We start from the raw sequence: 14,303 nt of genomic DNA on the forward strand, positions 1-14,303 counted from the left end.
ACACCACTGAAGGATCCAACAGCAGACTTGGATCAGTGTGCACCCAGCCCTTTGGCAGAGAGGGATCAAAAGAGGATGCCAAGCCGCAACTCCATCCTCAGGGTGTTCCTGGCAAGAGGCAAGCAGAGAGGGCTTCCTCCACACAGCAACCCCTCCTTAGCTTCCCAGTTCTTAGGAGCTCAGGTGAAGCACAGCTGTCCTGGCAGCTGGAATCAACTCAAGACAGCTAGAAAAGGAGACCAGAGCTGGGGCTGTCACCTGTTTCCGGGGGCCTAACTGTCCCCTCCCCCCATCAACTTAGATGAGGCCAAATCTCTCTGCAGACATAAGGACTAGAAACTTATTTCTAAAAGGAAAATTAAAATAGAAAGCTGAACCTATTGGGACTTTAAAATGAGAAACTGAATTCCTTCTTGCAAGAGTTTCAGGGCTGCGTCTGGCCTGTGCCTGACCTGCCCGCAGCTGCTCTGCTGTGGCAGTTTGAATTTCCTTGATGGCGCTGATTGATGAGGTTTCAGCTCCGTGTGCCCCTCTCTTGCTCTTCTTACGGCACCGAGAACACACCGTTCAATATTTAATCAGCCTTTTACACCGTTTTAATCCAATTAACCCAGCGTACTGCCTAATACATACCATTAGGCCATGAATATCCGGCAGGAAGGGACGGAGGGAGGGGGAAGGAAGGAATTGAGGGAGGGAGGGAGGGGAGGAAGGAAGGAATTGAGGGAGGGAGGGGAGGGAGGAAGGAGATTGGAAGTGGAATGGGAAGGAAGGAATTGAGGGAGGGAGGGAGGGAGGGGAGGAAGGAAGGGACGGAGGGAGGGAGGGGGGAAGGAATTGAGGGAGGGAGGGAGGGAGGGAGGGGAGGAAGGAAGGGACGGAGGGAGGAAGGAATTGAGGGAGGGAGGGAGGGAGGGAGGGGAGGAAGGAAGGAAGGAATTGAGGGAGGGAGGGAGGGAGGAAGGAAGGGAGGGAGGGAGGGAGGGAGGAGAACAGGACTCAGGGCTAGAGGGAGGGAGGAATCCCAGGGAGGAAGGAGGGTCCTCTGGCGGTGCCACTGATTTCCATCAGGGAACACAAACAATCACGGAGAGCTCCCATCATGCCCTTGGTTCACCGTGCTCAGTGCAGCCGGTTTCAACAGGTAGTCTCTCTCTGCCGAGAAACCAGGCTTCGGTCTTTGCTCAAGTCCTCTAGGCCAGAGATGTCCGTGCCAGAATTGCGATTATGTGACTGTAGCTCCCTCACCCCGGAAGGGACTGTTGCCTCAAGGTCAACCGGGAAAGGATAGCAGCAGCAGGAACGGCTCCAGGTTCGGACAGTGAAGAAACCAGCCACAATAACGAATTGTGAGAGACTCTAGAAATGCAACATAGTAAATTAACTGGCCTCCAGAATGTTTTCCAGTAAATGATTCTTGCATTCCCAAGAGAGACCCACAAACAGGATGAGTGAAAGCTACTGTCCAAACTTCTCCGCTGCCAGTGCTCAAGAAGTAGACACAACAGGCACAGAATGGGGACCAGAGGGAAAGATTTTCCCAAACATCAGCAGTCCAAGCAGAAAACACTGACCCTTGAGAGAGAACAAAGACACTGCCCGTTGACCGACCCTGTGTGTGTCAGAGGGTAAGAATGCACTGGGCCACTTCAGGTGAGCTGTCCCAGTTGTATCCCTCATGGTGGGGAGGGAAGCACCAAAAACTTCCCTACGAGAGGAAGAGATGCGCAGCAGAGATGAAGGATCCACAGGCCTCTCCCTCTTTTGCTGGGAAAGTTCTGCTTTTTTTACAAAAGACTTTCACAAATGAGAGCGTGAAAAAAGGTGACCCCTGCCCTTGCCTCCTCTCCCAAGTGGTGCTGCTAAACCGATTCATGGAGCTGAAAGGACAAGGTGAATCTGGAAACGTTCATTCTCAGGCAAGAGGTGTTCATTTCAATGGGACCGCGTGAACTTCCACAGAAGATGGCTAACAATTCAATTTTGATACGTTTACCAGTATCTCCTCTCCCAGCTGCAACAAAACTCTCTCTTGACAAACAGCATTGTAATGGGAGGAAGGTGGAGGGGGGGACCCTGGGCATAAAGCAGACATGACTCTTGCAAACACACAGGAAAGGATTCAAGGCCCCCACATTGGATTTGAAGCAATCCAGTCTGAAGGGAACAGAAAAATCACCGAGAGCCAAAAATGTCAGACGTTTCCAATTTTAGCCTGGAGTACCACCTCACTGGTAATACAACTACATCCGGTCTTTCAGACTGTGCATCCCGTATTTCACCTACCTGGAGGGTCCCCTTCCAAGGAATTCCCAGCAGCCCCAGGACCTGGCAAGCGTGGCAGTAACAAAATGAGACATTTCCTCCCATGAGTCCCACCAGCATGCAAGATGTTTTCAAGTACTGTTTTTAAAAGCACGCACCATTTCTAATAACAATCTAACCGTCTCTGATACCGCAAGTGCCGATGTCTTTTCCGAGCTTCCTTGCAGCCGATCTCCTGGCTGTCCCGCCAAGGAGTGGCCTGCAGGGCTCACAGGCTTCCGGCCGGCCGCTGCACTGGAGGGAGGTGCTCCAATTCCAGACCTCATGTGCCAAAAGGACACCAGCGCTGCGCCTGCGGTTAGCAGGGCCTGGGAAGTCAGCATGGTTTCCAGCGGGTCTGTGCTCGGGTGCTCGGACCAAGAAGGCCTTCCCGCCTCTCGGGCGTGAAAGAGGACCCAGGGCCCCTTTGTTGCTCCAGCTCATCTGGCTCCATTCGAAGTGTTTCCCCTGGGGCCGTGCCACACCTGCCCCTTCCAGCAGCTGCTCCCAGACTGGGCGGGGGCTGGGCCCCCCAAGAAAGTAACCTGCAGCTCTTCACCACGAGCCGCCCTCTAGAAAACAGGGGAGTCACAGAACGTACATGGGCCCTGCAACAGCCTCCTGATCCACTCGGGATCTGAAAAGGAAGAAACAAATTGTTGAAAGATTTGGGGACGGGACAACAACATAAGTCCTGCTTGGATAAAGTCTCTGCGTCTTTTGAAATTATTTTATTGTTTGATTTCTATACCACCCCTCTCAGGCTAGCCGTCTCGGGGCACTGTACAACATTTAATAGACAAGATCAGGTGTGTCACATGAACACAATCAAATACATAATACTTTAAGACTTCTTAGAAAACAAATGACAAGTATATCAATAACAATGAGCAACCGGTTGGGATTCGTTCAGCTTCTCTCCAGGAGAGGGTGAGGAGAGCGGGTGAGGGAGGCCCAACTAGATGTCACGGACGTCTTCCCGCTGGCCTCAACTGTAAGCTTGGCGGAAGAGCTCCGTTTTGTGGGCCCTGCGGAACTGAGTAGCACTGAAATGCACAATCAGTGCTCACAGAAGTGGTGGAGGAATAGATCCACTTGATCTTGGGGGCTGGGTGTAAGTGTTGAAACACAATCTATAGCGGACTACTGCAGGTGACACCCCCCCCCCCCACACACACACAAACACACAATTTTGAGCCCGTGGGCCTCTTTGGCATTTTAACACAGGATGGTGGGAGCAGCTACAAAATGGTGCCCCAAAAGCAGAGCCAGCCACTAAATCTCAGGGACTGAAGCCACACCGAAGTGACAGGAACATTACAGGCAGAAACTCTGTTCAGCAGGATGTATTCTGAAATGAACATGTTATTTAAACATATTCCCTTGCACACCTGCAGCTTAGCTTCACACCATGAAGAGTCTTGTGCAGAGGTGGCAGCTACTGCCAAAGCTCTGGAAATTGGCATAGCCAATCAGGCCTCCAGGGGCCAATCAGAAGCCCCCCCCCCCCGCCTGTGCCCGCCTTCAAAAGACACTTGGCAGGCCCTGGGAAGGGTGTTTATGGGCACCGTGGCCCTCCAGGCACTGCGCTGGGGAAGCCTGGACCAGTGCATGAAAGCAATCCATTCTGGGATCAAGTCTGCATTCCTGAGAGTCTGCCAGCATAATCCACCCCCCCCCCCAGTGAGAGCAAAGACCTCACCCTCCGGGGTTGGATGTCGGGCGATGCTGTCCCGAAGCAGACATCTTCTGTAAACCAGACTCTGACAGGACTGGTAGGTGAGGAAGCACCTGTGAGGGGGGCAGAGGGGACAACATCACAAAGAGGCTCAGCTTTGTCTCCATCACTGAAGCCAATCAGCAGCAACAGCTTGCAAGCAGTCCCCCCTGCTCCTCAGGGAAATATTTGCAAGGTGGCTTGCAGAGCCTCCCGAAAATAAAGGGCAGCTGCAGGACAGAAAACATTTCAAAGAGGTCACAGTGAACTGATGCCAACTGGAACAGGCACACGGACGACACTTTTGCTGTGCCCAGATTCCAGAGGAGGGCAGAGAAGCTGCACTCTTTCATTCTGGAGGTTCCTATGCCCCCGATTCTCATCTAGAACCACAGTTTTTAAAGCAGCAGCTTTTGTAAGTTGTGGCCAAGGCCTGATGTTAAGTCTCCAGATCAGGTGCAACTAACATCTCCACTGCCACACAGACTGGCTCCGTTGCCTATCGAGGCTGCTTTGGTGCAGACCTTCCTCTTCCAATCGGCTAAATATTTCACTTTTTACTCTCGTTTCCCCGAGGTGCAGAGCTTCAACTCCTTTCAGCATCCGCAAACCTAACAGGTGCCTATTTCAATATGCAAGGTGCAGTAAAAGGAATAGAAAACTTCTATTCTGCCTGATGTTTCCAGGAAGACGACTGACACTGCGGAAGCAGCTGCTCCCATGCAGGGCATCACCCGGCAGCAGAGAGGTGCTCTCCACTTTGCACAAGTGCGGCAGGCGATCGGTTCACTGACATGGACGCTCGTCCCACATTCACTGGTGCTCAGCAGGCGGGTTTTCCCTCACGTCATTTTTATTTATTTATTTCAGGGCTCGGTGCTGGGCCCGGTACTTTTTAACATATTTATTAATGGTCTAGATGAGGGGGTGGAGGGACTACTCATCAAGTTTGCAGACGACACCAAATTGGGAGGACTGGCAAATACTCCGGAAGATAGAGACAGAGTTCAACGAGATCTGAACACAATGGAAAAATGGGCAAATGAGAACAAGATGCAATTTAATAAAGGTAAGTGTAAAGTTCTGCATCTGGGTCAGAAAAATGAAAAGCATGCCTACTGGATCGGGGATACGCTTCTAGGTAACACTGTGTGTGAACGATACCTTGGGGTACTTGTGGATTGTAAACTAAACATGAGCAGGCAGTGTGATGCAGCGGTAAAAAAGGCAAATGCCATTTTGGGCTGTATCAACAGGGGCATCACATCAAAATCACAAGATGTCATAGTCCCATTGTATACGGCGCTGGTCAGACCACACCTGGAGTACTGTGTGCAGTTCTGGAGGCCTCACTTCAAGAAGGACTTAGATAAAATTGAAAGGGTACAGAGGAGAGTGATGAAGATGATCTGGGGCCAAGGGACCAAGCCCTATGAAGATAGGTTGAGGGACTTGGGAATGTTCAGCCTGGAGAAAAGGAGGTTGAGAGGGGACATGATAGCCCTCTTTAAGTATCTGAAAGGTTGTCACTTGGAGGAGGGCAGGATGCTGTTCCCATTAGCTGCAGAGGAAAGGACGTGCAGTAATGGGTTTAAACTACAACGATATAGGCTAGATATCAGGAAGAAATTTTTCATAGTCAGAGTAGTTCAGCAGTGGAATAGGCTGCCTAAAGGAGGTGGTGAGCTCCCCCTCACTGGCAGTCTTCAAGCAAAGGTTGGATACACACTTTTCTTGGATGCTTTAGGATACTTAGGGCTGATCCTGCGTTGAGCAAGGGGTTGGACTAGATGGCCTGTATGGCCCCTTCCAACTCTATGATTCTATGATTATTCTTTGCTTTTCGGTTCAGCTCCCCCCCCCCCCAAAAAAAAAAGCTTGTAGGTCAAAACTTCACATTATAACAATTCACGCACTTTAAATTCAAAACAAAACACAGACCCCAGTAACATCCTAGCATGTTAAAACTTGGACTGATAAAACAACCCAGCGTCTGCAGGCTTATTGGTCTGTCTTAATTTCCTGGCTAACCAATCTGCTTCACGGAGGACAACTGATGATATTGTTGTTGTTGTTGCTGTTATTAAATGAATTTTTATGCCGCTGTTCTCCCATGGACTGCTCAAGGCGGTATAAAACACGGTCAAAAATGAAAAGTTAACATTTTAAAAGTAAACATCAGTTTGCTATTTAGCAACCACCTTTCTAACTGCCCCCTCCATTTTCTTGCCTGCCTGTTGATTCTCTCCGTGGCCTGGGAAACAGGAGGGGAGGAACCTTCCCCCCCACACACACACACACATTGAGAATTCCAACGTGAGAAACCACTTGGATGGCTTCTGGAATGTGGGGGGCGGGGGGCGGGCACACATCACTGCTGGTTAGGGACCTAGGCACCAAGCCGCCTGGAACCAACCTGTGTCTCCTGGGTCTTAACATGCCCGCCTGTAAAATAAGCCAGCCTATTCCAGCATTCTCAAGACTGGGAGGCCCCTGGTCTTCTGGGCAATGGGCTTCTCCCCTCCCTTTGCTGCCCCCAAATGCATTTCACTGTTGCTGCTGGAGCCCCCCCCCCCCTCTTCAAAAGCATAGAAAGGGACTGGCGCTTGCTCAAAGGTGGCTTACCTGAGCCAAACGTGCCCGTTGGAGCAAGCTGCCTGCTTGCGATCGGTGAACGGCAGGATTTCTTTGCACAAGCTGCAGTGCTCTGGGAACGTCTGTTTGTTCATTTTCTTTAAAATATGCCCAATCAGCACCTGGGAACACACAGCGGCAGTCAGCAGCAGTGTTTATAGGAAGAGACAGCTGCCTGCCGAAAGGCAGAGGAATCTCACAGGAGACCAGGGGAGGGACTGAAGAACACAGGATGCAAAAGCCCCAGCCCACTTAAAACTGAAGACACCGGAATGAAGCAGCCAGGCAAGGCATCCAGGGCTGGCAAAAGGCAGTGCCACTCACGTCGTCTGCAGCACTTAATTGCCCTAACTCACAAAGAACTGATGGTGGAAGGAAACCTGAAAGGGAAAAGCTTTGTCTCAAAGCACTTGTTACCACTCAGAGAACATGATAAAATATTTTTGAACACTCTTTTGTGTGTCAGGGGTGTTTCAAGTCTCAGCTACTTTAGACATCTGTAGGGGGGCGGGAAATACGGGATCTTGGCATACACACAATCTATTCCGCTGGGAGCCTACTGCTGTTTATGGCAGTGGGCACGGTGGTTTTCAGAGCAGCCCTGGGGGACGCACACAAAGCCCTCGGCCCCAAGGATCATGTAGTCCATCTATCAACCAGAACAAGGGAGGGATATCCCAGGAATTTCGCAAAGGCCGCTCCAGGGAAACATCTGAGGCTTACAGAAGACAATTCTTGGATAGCTCCCGCAGTGAGCAACAATTGTCTCTGACCATGAAGACCCAGGAGAAATTCAGCACATGAATTGCTTGTAAGGGAAGGTAAATGAGCAGATGGGAAATGGGGGTTATTTCCTCCGCGCCACACAGTTTCTCCCCCTTTGGGAAAGGCTGGGGGGCTCAGAGGCAGAGCAGCAGCTCAGAATGCAGAAGGCCCAAGTTTAATTCCCACCCCCTGCAGTGAAAGAATCTCACAGAGAAAGTGCTGGGAAAGACCTCTCCCAGCCAGCCGTCCAGGAGCTCTGCTGCCAGTCCAAAAAAAGGTGACCCAAATCTCTGGTTCAGGAAAAGGGAGCTTCCTGTGTTGAAACAAGGACCCCTTGGTGGGCCCATACATGACCTGCCCTCTGATAGCTGTTTTGGCTACCAGTAGAATCCAGATCAAATTAACCTTTAAGGCCTCAGGTGGTCTGGGCCCTGCGTATCTTGGGACTGTCTCTCCCCAGATCTTTTATGCTCTGCAAATACCAACCGGTCGGTGATCCCTGGCCTCAGAGAAATTCAGCTGGCCTCAGACAGAGCCTTCTCTGCCTTGGCTCCCACCTGGAGGAACCAAGTCACAGTAGAGTGCCAGGCCCTGATGGAATTAAGACAATTCCGCAGGACCTGGAAAACGGTCACGGCCAGGACAACGGAGGAATAACGGCAGGCAGGCCTCCGCCTCGCCTCTCCACGTCCTTCTCCACGTCCTTCTCTCTGTTTTGGCTTACCCACTCCTCTTTTGGAGACAATCCCACCATGATGTCTGACAGATCTACCAGCGAAATAATGGTAGGAGCAGAAATGGCATAAACTTTTAAAAATGTTTTATGATGTTTTTAAATGGTTTGAATGTAGATGTAGTTCGTAAACCGCCCCGAGCCCGCTTGCAGGGAGGGGCAGTCTAGAAATTAAAGCATAAATAAATTCTTGCTCTTTGGGGCCCCAAATCTCAGCCAATCTCTGCCCTTCTGAGTGCTGGAACAACAGGAGTCCATATGCAATATTACTGCATTCAGAGAGTGAAGGGACAAGGGCGGGGCAGGGGACAGAAGGCCAATGTCCTTAAAGCTATTCCAAATTGGGCGCCCATCTCTCACTCCACTCTAGAACACAGACCCCCCCCCTGTTAATTTTTTAATCTCTATCAGGCTTTCTCAACCAGGGTTTCATGAAATGGGGTTTCTTGGCAGCCCTGGAAGCATTTCCGGTATGGGTGGGAGTTAATTATTTTTATACATTTTAAAAAATTTGTTAAACATTTGTTGGGTGACATGACCCCCCCTCATGGCCAATGATGGGAAGGGGAGGGGCCCCAGGTGGGCGTGGCCACAGCTCTGCTTCCCAACCACATTCTGCATGATTGTGCCACTTCTGGGGCTTCTCGAAGCCTGAAGAATGTCTCAAGGGTTTCTCTATGGCTGATCTTTACATTTCCTTTCCTAACGTTCTCACCCCTTTTCCTTTCCCGGCTCTTGGTCTGCCCACTTTTCCGCTTTCCTCTCCCACAGACATGGCTGACGTAGGGCTATGGGCCGCTGCTAGAAGCCCCACGACCCGTGTTCTTCAGCCTCAAACTTTAAGGCTCCTTGGGGCAGGAACTTCTTTTTCCCCACACCATCTAAACTGTTGGATTACAACAGCATTTTTAAAGAATGAGCCACAATACAGCAGAGAGAAAAATGACCCCGCTGCTCAGAGTGGTTTTATATCCTGAAGTCCCGTGGGCGGCTGCTTCCCGTGGGCCTCCCACAACAATTCACTCCAGGAGGCAAGAGCAGCAAAGGCGGCGGCGTGCTCTCACCAATGAACTTGGGCATTTCCCAATCTCCCTCCTGAGGCCTAAAACTCAAGAGTACTGGGTATTGTTCTAGGTGGGGTTTTCAATGTTACGTAAACCGCCACGAGCCAGCAGGGTCCCAGAGTGGTGGTCAATAAAGATAATATAATATAATTAATTATAAATAAATGAGTGAACAAACTAACCAAGATGATGACTGTTCGCCCCCTGCCACAGGGCCCCTAGCAGGCTGTCCCGCTCTGTCAACTTCTACCCCCCAAAGTTCCCCCAGGCCTTCCAGCTCTACTGGCCAAAGGGTCAGGCCTTTGGAGGCACTCACCCGCGCTGTCCGGTCTTCGTAGCTTTCGTCGGACATTAAGAAGTCACAGACTCCTCGCGTGGGAATGCTGGTGTTCTCTGTAATCCACGTGTGCAGGTAGACTTCCCCCAGCACCCGCTTCATGTGTTCCCGTGTCAAATGCATCTCAACAGCTTCAATCTGTGCTTGGATCTCAAGCAGCTTTTCTTCCATTGGCTCTCGCCCTCCTAAGTCACTTGAATGGGCAAGCGAGTCATCTGCCAGGTCATCCCCATCCTCCCCTTTGCTTGTTTCACTGGGGTTCTGCTTGCCGCCCTGCTTGGAAGTCCCCTCGTCTTGCAGATGCTCTTCCCCGCTCCCTGTCCCAGGGGAATGCACAATGACCACCTTGGTGTCCTCATGCACAGGCCTCCACAAGGCCTCAGAGGGCGCCTTCTGCAGCGACTGGTACAAGATTCTCAAGAGGAACAGTTTGAAGCGCCAAAAATAAGTCGACCCAAAGCTTTCAATCTTTTTGTCCAAGGCTTCTTGTAAGAAAAGTGGGATGTGCTTGTCCTTCAAGATCTTCCAGCGGACCAGATCCGTCAGGTCGACCTGCCTGAAAAGATTCTGGACAGAGGACTCCAGCAGCTGAGCCGCCACCTCCTCAAACGTCTTGAGAGTCACAAACTGAACCTGGTAGCTCTTGGTGATGGGGTGGAGGCCGCTGGTCATGCCTTCCGTGGTAACGACTGCCAGGTACGCCCCGCAGGGGCTCACCGCGATCCCGTGAGTCCGCACAGCGCCCAACACCTCCGACAACTGTATCAGCTGGTGCTCAAATCTCAATGCGATGTCTGTGAAGACGGGAATCAGCTGCCTGACTTTCCCATCGACTGAGCACGTGTAAACAGTGCCGTTCTGCTTGTCCGCCGCCATGGAGACGATGGGCAAGGCGTGAAGCCCTGTCACATGAGAGTTATGGACATTCAAGCCTGCCTTGGATATCAGGAGGAGGCACCAGAAAACGTAGCAGCCTCTTGCCGCCACCACGAGGCTGCAGCTACACTTCTGGTACGGGTGATAAAGAGGAATGCTCTTGATGCTGTGGACTGGCAACTGGTCCGTCTCTTGCCACAGAACCACCGGCTGTCTCAGCGTGAAGTAGCCCTTGACTGCCTTCAGGTTGACCGGGAGGATTTTCACTGGCCCAAAGGCGCTCCCCACTATGATTCCGCTCATCTTTCGGTTACTGTGCTCATACTCCCACCACGACAGGACGCTGGGGGAATCTATTCCAGACTCTATGGTACTGCAAGATGTGATGGACTCCTTGCCCATGAAAGGAAGCTGGAACTGCCAGATGGCGATGTTACCGTTCTCGAAGATGACCGCCAGCAACACGCTGCCCACATCCCGACATTCGTTGTTATGCTTCACCTGCTGAGTGGTGCAGATCCCAGACCACTCCATGCGCACTGGAGTCTGCATGCTGTGCCTTCTCTGGAATTCAGAGAAGTCCCCTAAATCTCCCCTGGGAGCTTCGCCCTTACAAAGCTTGTAACCGTTCTCATGCAGGCGATCCCCGTAAAGCTCAGTCAAGTCCACCAGCTGCACCCACTGCAGCCGGTTCAGGTTGGCATGGATGGCCAATCGGTTGTCCATTGTTAGAGATGCCAACAGGCACCTGCCATTGGCGTCGCAGCCCAGCGGGGACCAACTGGAGTACCTGAAACCTCGCAGAGAGGGCAGCGACTTCCCTTCAGGGTTGAACACCCTGTCCAGCATGAAAGTCTGGCTTAATGTGGGATCTTTTGAACTTGCAAACTTTTCCTTACATTCAGCAACTTCTTTTTTGGAACCAACCTGAAAAAGAAATGTGGCTTTTGATACAGTCGCCCTACACTGCTGTTCTTCTATAGCAGGTCTTAACTTTTTCTCTCTGGCTCTAGGAGCCTGTCACATGAAGATTCATTAGTACCTCCTGGTTTGCCTGGGAGACGCTTCAGAGAGCTCCCTTGTGTGTCCCCCTTTGTCCGCTTTCTCTTGGCAGTCCTCCCTCAGGCTTGGGCTGCCTCCCTTGCTCATCCTGGACCCTCTAGGACTGCCACCTTTTTCTTACCCCCATGCCTTTAAATAGCAGCCTGATAAGCAGACCTTTTTTCCTGCTTTGGAGAGAAAGACACTTTCTGCCTGTTATGTCACTGTATGCCAGGCCCCTGCTAAGGGCACAGTAAAAGAGCTGGCTAACCTACCCCCAGGAGAATAACTTCCTTTCCTAAGGGTGTGTTTTGCCCCTGGCATTAGCAGCTGCATAACAAACAGGTATCTGACAACAATCAACATTTTCCCAGCATGGAGAAGCAGCAGGAAGGGGCCGAACTGAGCTGGGACAACCTGAGTTCAAACCTCATCTCAGCCAGAAATGTACCTGATGGTCTCAATCAAGCCACTGTTCTTTCAGCCTAACTTGAACCCTCCTCAACTGCAATATGAAGACAATGGCTTGGACCCTCAGAGGTTTCTATGAAGGGAAGAGTGGAACTTCCACACACCCCACAACCAAGAGGACTCCCCCTCCCCAATAAAAAATACAGGAATGCAAAGGTCTGGAGAGGGTGGTTGAAAAAATCATTCTTCCTCCATCCACAGAAATCCTCCATAGCAGTGGTCCCCAATCTTTTTATCACCGGGGACCACTCAACGCTTGACAATTTTACTGAGGCCGGGGGGGGGGGGGGTAGTCTTTTGCAGAGGGATGCCGCTGCCGCCTGTGCCCCTGCTCCACTTGCTTTCAGTCAGGCGCCCCTGACTTCCCACCACCCACTGGGGGGTGTTGCCAGCAGCAGCTGTGCAGTGCCATGCTGAGGGGGAGCCCCAGCCATGGCAGCCGCTGGAGAGCACCAAAGGTGAGCTGGCGGCAGAGTGGCAGAGCAGCCCCCGAGGCAGCAGCTGGGGAAGAGGACGAGGAGGACGAGGAGGAGCCGCGGCCTGGTACTGACTGATCCACGGACCGGTCCCTGAACGGGGGTTGGGGACCACTGCTCCATAGGACTGAAATCACCAACCCACCAAAGGATAAGGGAATTGCAACATTCTGAACGCTTGAACGCACCAGAGAGCATAAACATGCCTTGCCTCACTGGGCTGGATTCAAGGTTCACTCAGTCTAGCACAGTCATCCCAGCTACAGCCTGGAAGCTCGCAGGGGACAGATCTGTTCATCCTCCCCTACTCTCTCTCATCAGCATTTCGCATCAAGAGGCACACTGCCCCTGAACACAAGCTTAATTCATTATCTTCTCAATATATTTTATTTGTATGATTTCCCCCCCACCTCCCCCCCACATCTTGTGGCTTTCACAAGTTAACTGTGCTGGGGGGGGGTTGTTCTCAAAGGCCCTAAATGTTCCTCCTGCCCATCCCAGCTGTTCAAGCATGCAACACTGGAAGCAGAGGCAGCAAAAGGTGGCCGCCACACTCCTGAGTGGGGACAAGGAAAGCAGGGAAAGACCGTCTCAGGAAACAGGGTGGCCTGACCCGGGTAGCCCAGCCACGCCCCATCTCCTCGGCTAAGCAGGATCGTGGCAAACCACCTCCGAACATCCCTGCCTAGCATGTGGATGGGAGACCTCCAAGAAACACGAGGGTCGAGAGGCGGAGGCAGGCAATGGCGAAGGCGAAGCATCCGCACGTGTCCCTCGCCCGGCGGGTGGGCGGCCTCCCAGGGGGGGGGTGGGGGAGGCAGGCGGGCCCGGCAAGCCCCTCCCCGCGAGACCCGCCCGGGCGCACCTTGAGCTGGCAGGCGGCGTCGGGGGCGGGCACGGCCGTGCGGTGCAGGACGAGGTCTGCGGCGCCGCTGCTGACGTCGCTGAGCTGCTCGAGGACGGCGATGCTGCGGGCCGTGCTCACCGACACGCGGTGGTCCTCCGACCAGGCCAGCGGCTCCTGCCCGCTCACGCCGTGCTGCAGACGCACCGCCGGGTCCCGCCGCGCCGCCGTCAGCCGGAACCCCGCCCCCGCGCCCCCGGCAGGCCCCGCCCCCGCGACCGCCCCCGCCGCGCCCGGAGGCGCAGGGCTGCCGGCCGGCCCGGCCGCGGGGCTCCCTTCACCGGCGGCGGCGGCCATCTTGCCGCCCACGCATGGCGCATGCGCCGCTCCGTTAAAGGACCCCGGCCGGGCGCCAGGAGGTGACCGCGCGGGTGCCTGAGCGAGGGGCCGCGGGCGAAGGCGGAAGGAGGCCGGCCCGGGGTGGCTCAGTGCGCAGGCGCAGCTCCACAGGGGCGCGTCGGGCCTGGCGCGGGAAGACACGCCCCCCTGCCCCCCCCCCATGCCAGGAGCCCAAGCCCGGAAGGCGGGAAAGGAGGGGCCCGATAATGGCCAATCCACGCGCCAGCCCAGTTCTCCTCGGGCGAGCTCCACAGCCAGCCAGCCATCCATCCAGGCCAGTTTTTAAAAGTTAGAGGCCTCCCTTCCTTCCAAGCACTTAAGGAACCAAGGTGGTAGCAACAGTATAAAAATAATCCCACAAAGCAGATATTAGAACAGACACGAAAACATTCAAAGCGACCTTTCACGAACCTTATGCCCCCCCCCCCCCCGGTCAGGGTATTTCCTCTTGGCCCAGCTTCGAGCTACCCCGAAAGTTCTCCCAGACAGTTTGGCTTTGTGGGCTTTCTGACTCCTTCCCGGACTCTCCCAAAGGCAATCGCTGATGAGTGCTGAGACGGAATGGGCTGTAGGCAAGAAGGGCCTCTGACAGCAGCCCTTGCTGAGAACCATGAAGGCGCCACACAGGAATATGGAAGAGCG

At 53.2% G+C, this 14,303-nt stretch overlaps 1 protein-coding gene across 1 annotated transcript; it reads right to left on the reverse strand.

The window, feature by feature from the left end:
* Nucleotides 1-1,362: 1,362 nt before the first annotated feature.
* Nucleotides 1,363-13,815, reverse strand: GTF3C4 (general transcription factor IIIC subunit 4). The gene is made up of 5 exons (XM_077305274.1): nucleotides 13,284-13,815; nucleotides 9,534-11,357; nucleotides 6,647-6,777; nucleotides 4,007-4,095; nucleotides 1,363-2,941 (listed from the first exon to the last, which is right to left on the reverse strand). Exons 1-5 carry the CDS (start codon nucleotides 13,617-13,619, stop codon nucleotides 2,877-2,879), a joined length of 2,445 nt encoding a protein of 814 aa, XP_077161389.1. The 5' UTR covers nucleotides 13,620-13,815; the 3' UTR covers nucleotides 1,363-2,876.
* Between the last annotated feature and the right edge of the window lie 488 nt (nucleotides 13,816-14,303).

This window comes from Paroedura picta, chromosome 12 (genome assembly GCF_049243985.1).
Source record: "Paroedura picta isolate Pp20150507F chromosome 12, Ppicta_v3.0, whole genome shotgun sequence".
NCBI classification, from domain to species: domain Eukaryota; kingdom Metazoa; phylum Chordata; class Lepidosauria; order Squamata; family Gekkonidae; genus Paroedura; species Paroedura picta.

Bases quoted from the DNA above. Each gene is read 5' to 3' on its own strand.
- GTF3C4 (XM_077305274.1), bottom strand. From the start codon at position 13,619: ATGGCCGCCGCCGCCGGTGAAGGGAGCCCCGCGGCCGGGCCGGCCGGC. The intron at 11,358-13,283 runs GTGCGCCCGGGC...TTTCTTTTTCAG, and splicing joins ACGCCGCCTGCCAGCTCAAG to GTTGGTTCCAAAAAAGAAGT. The intron at 4,096-6,646 runs GTAAGCCACCTT...CCCCCCTCACAG, and splicing joins AACGGGCACGTTTGGCTCAG to GTGCTTCCTCACCTACCAGT.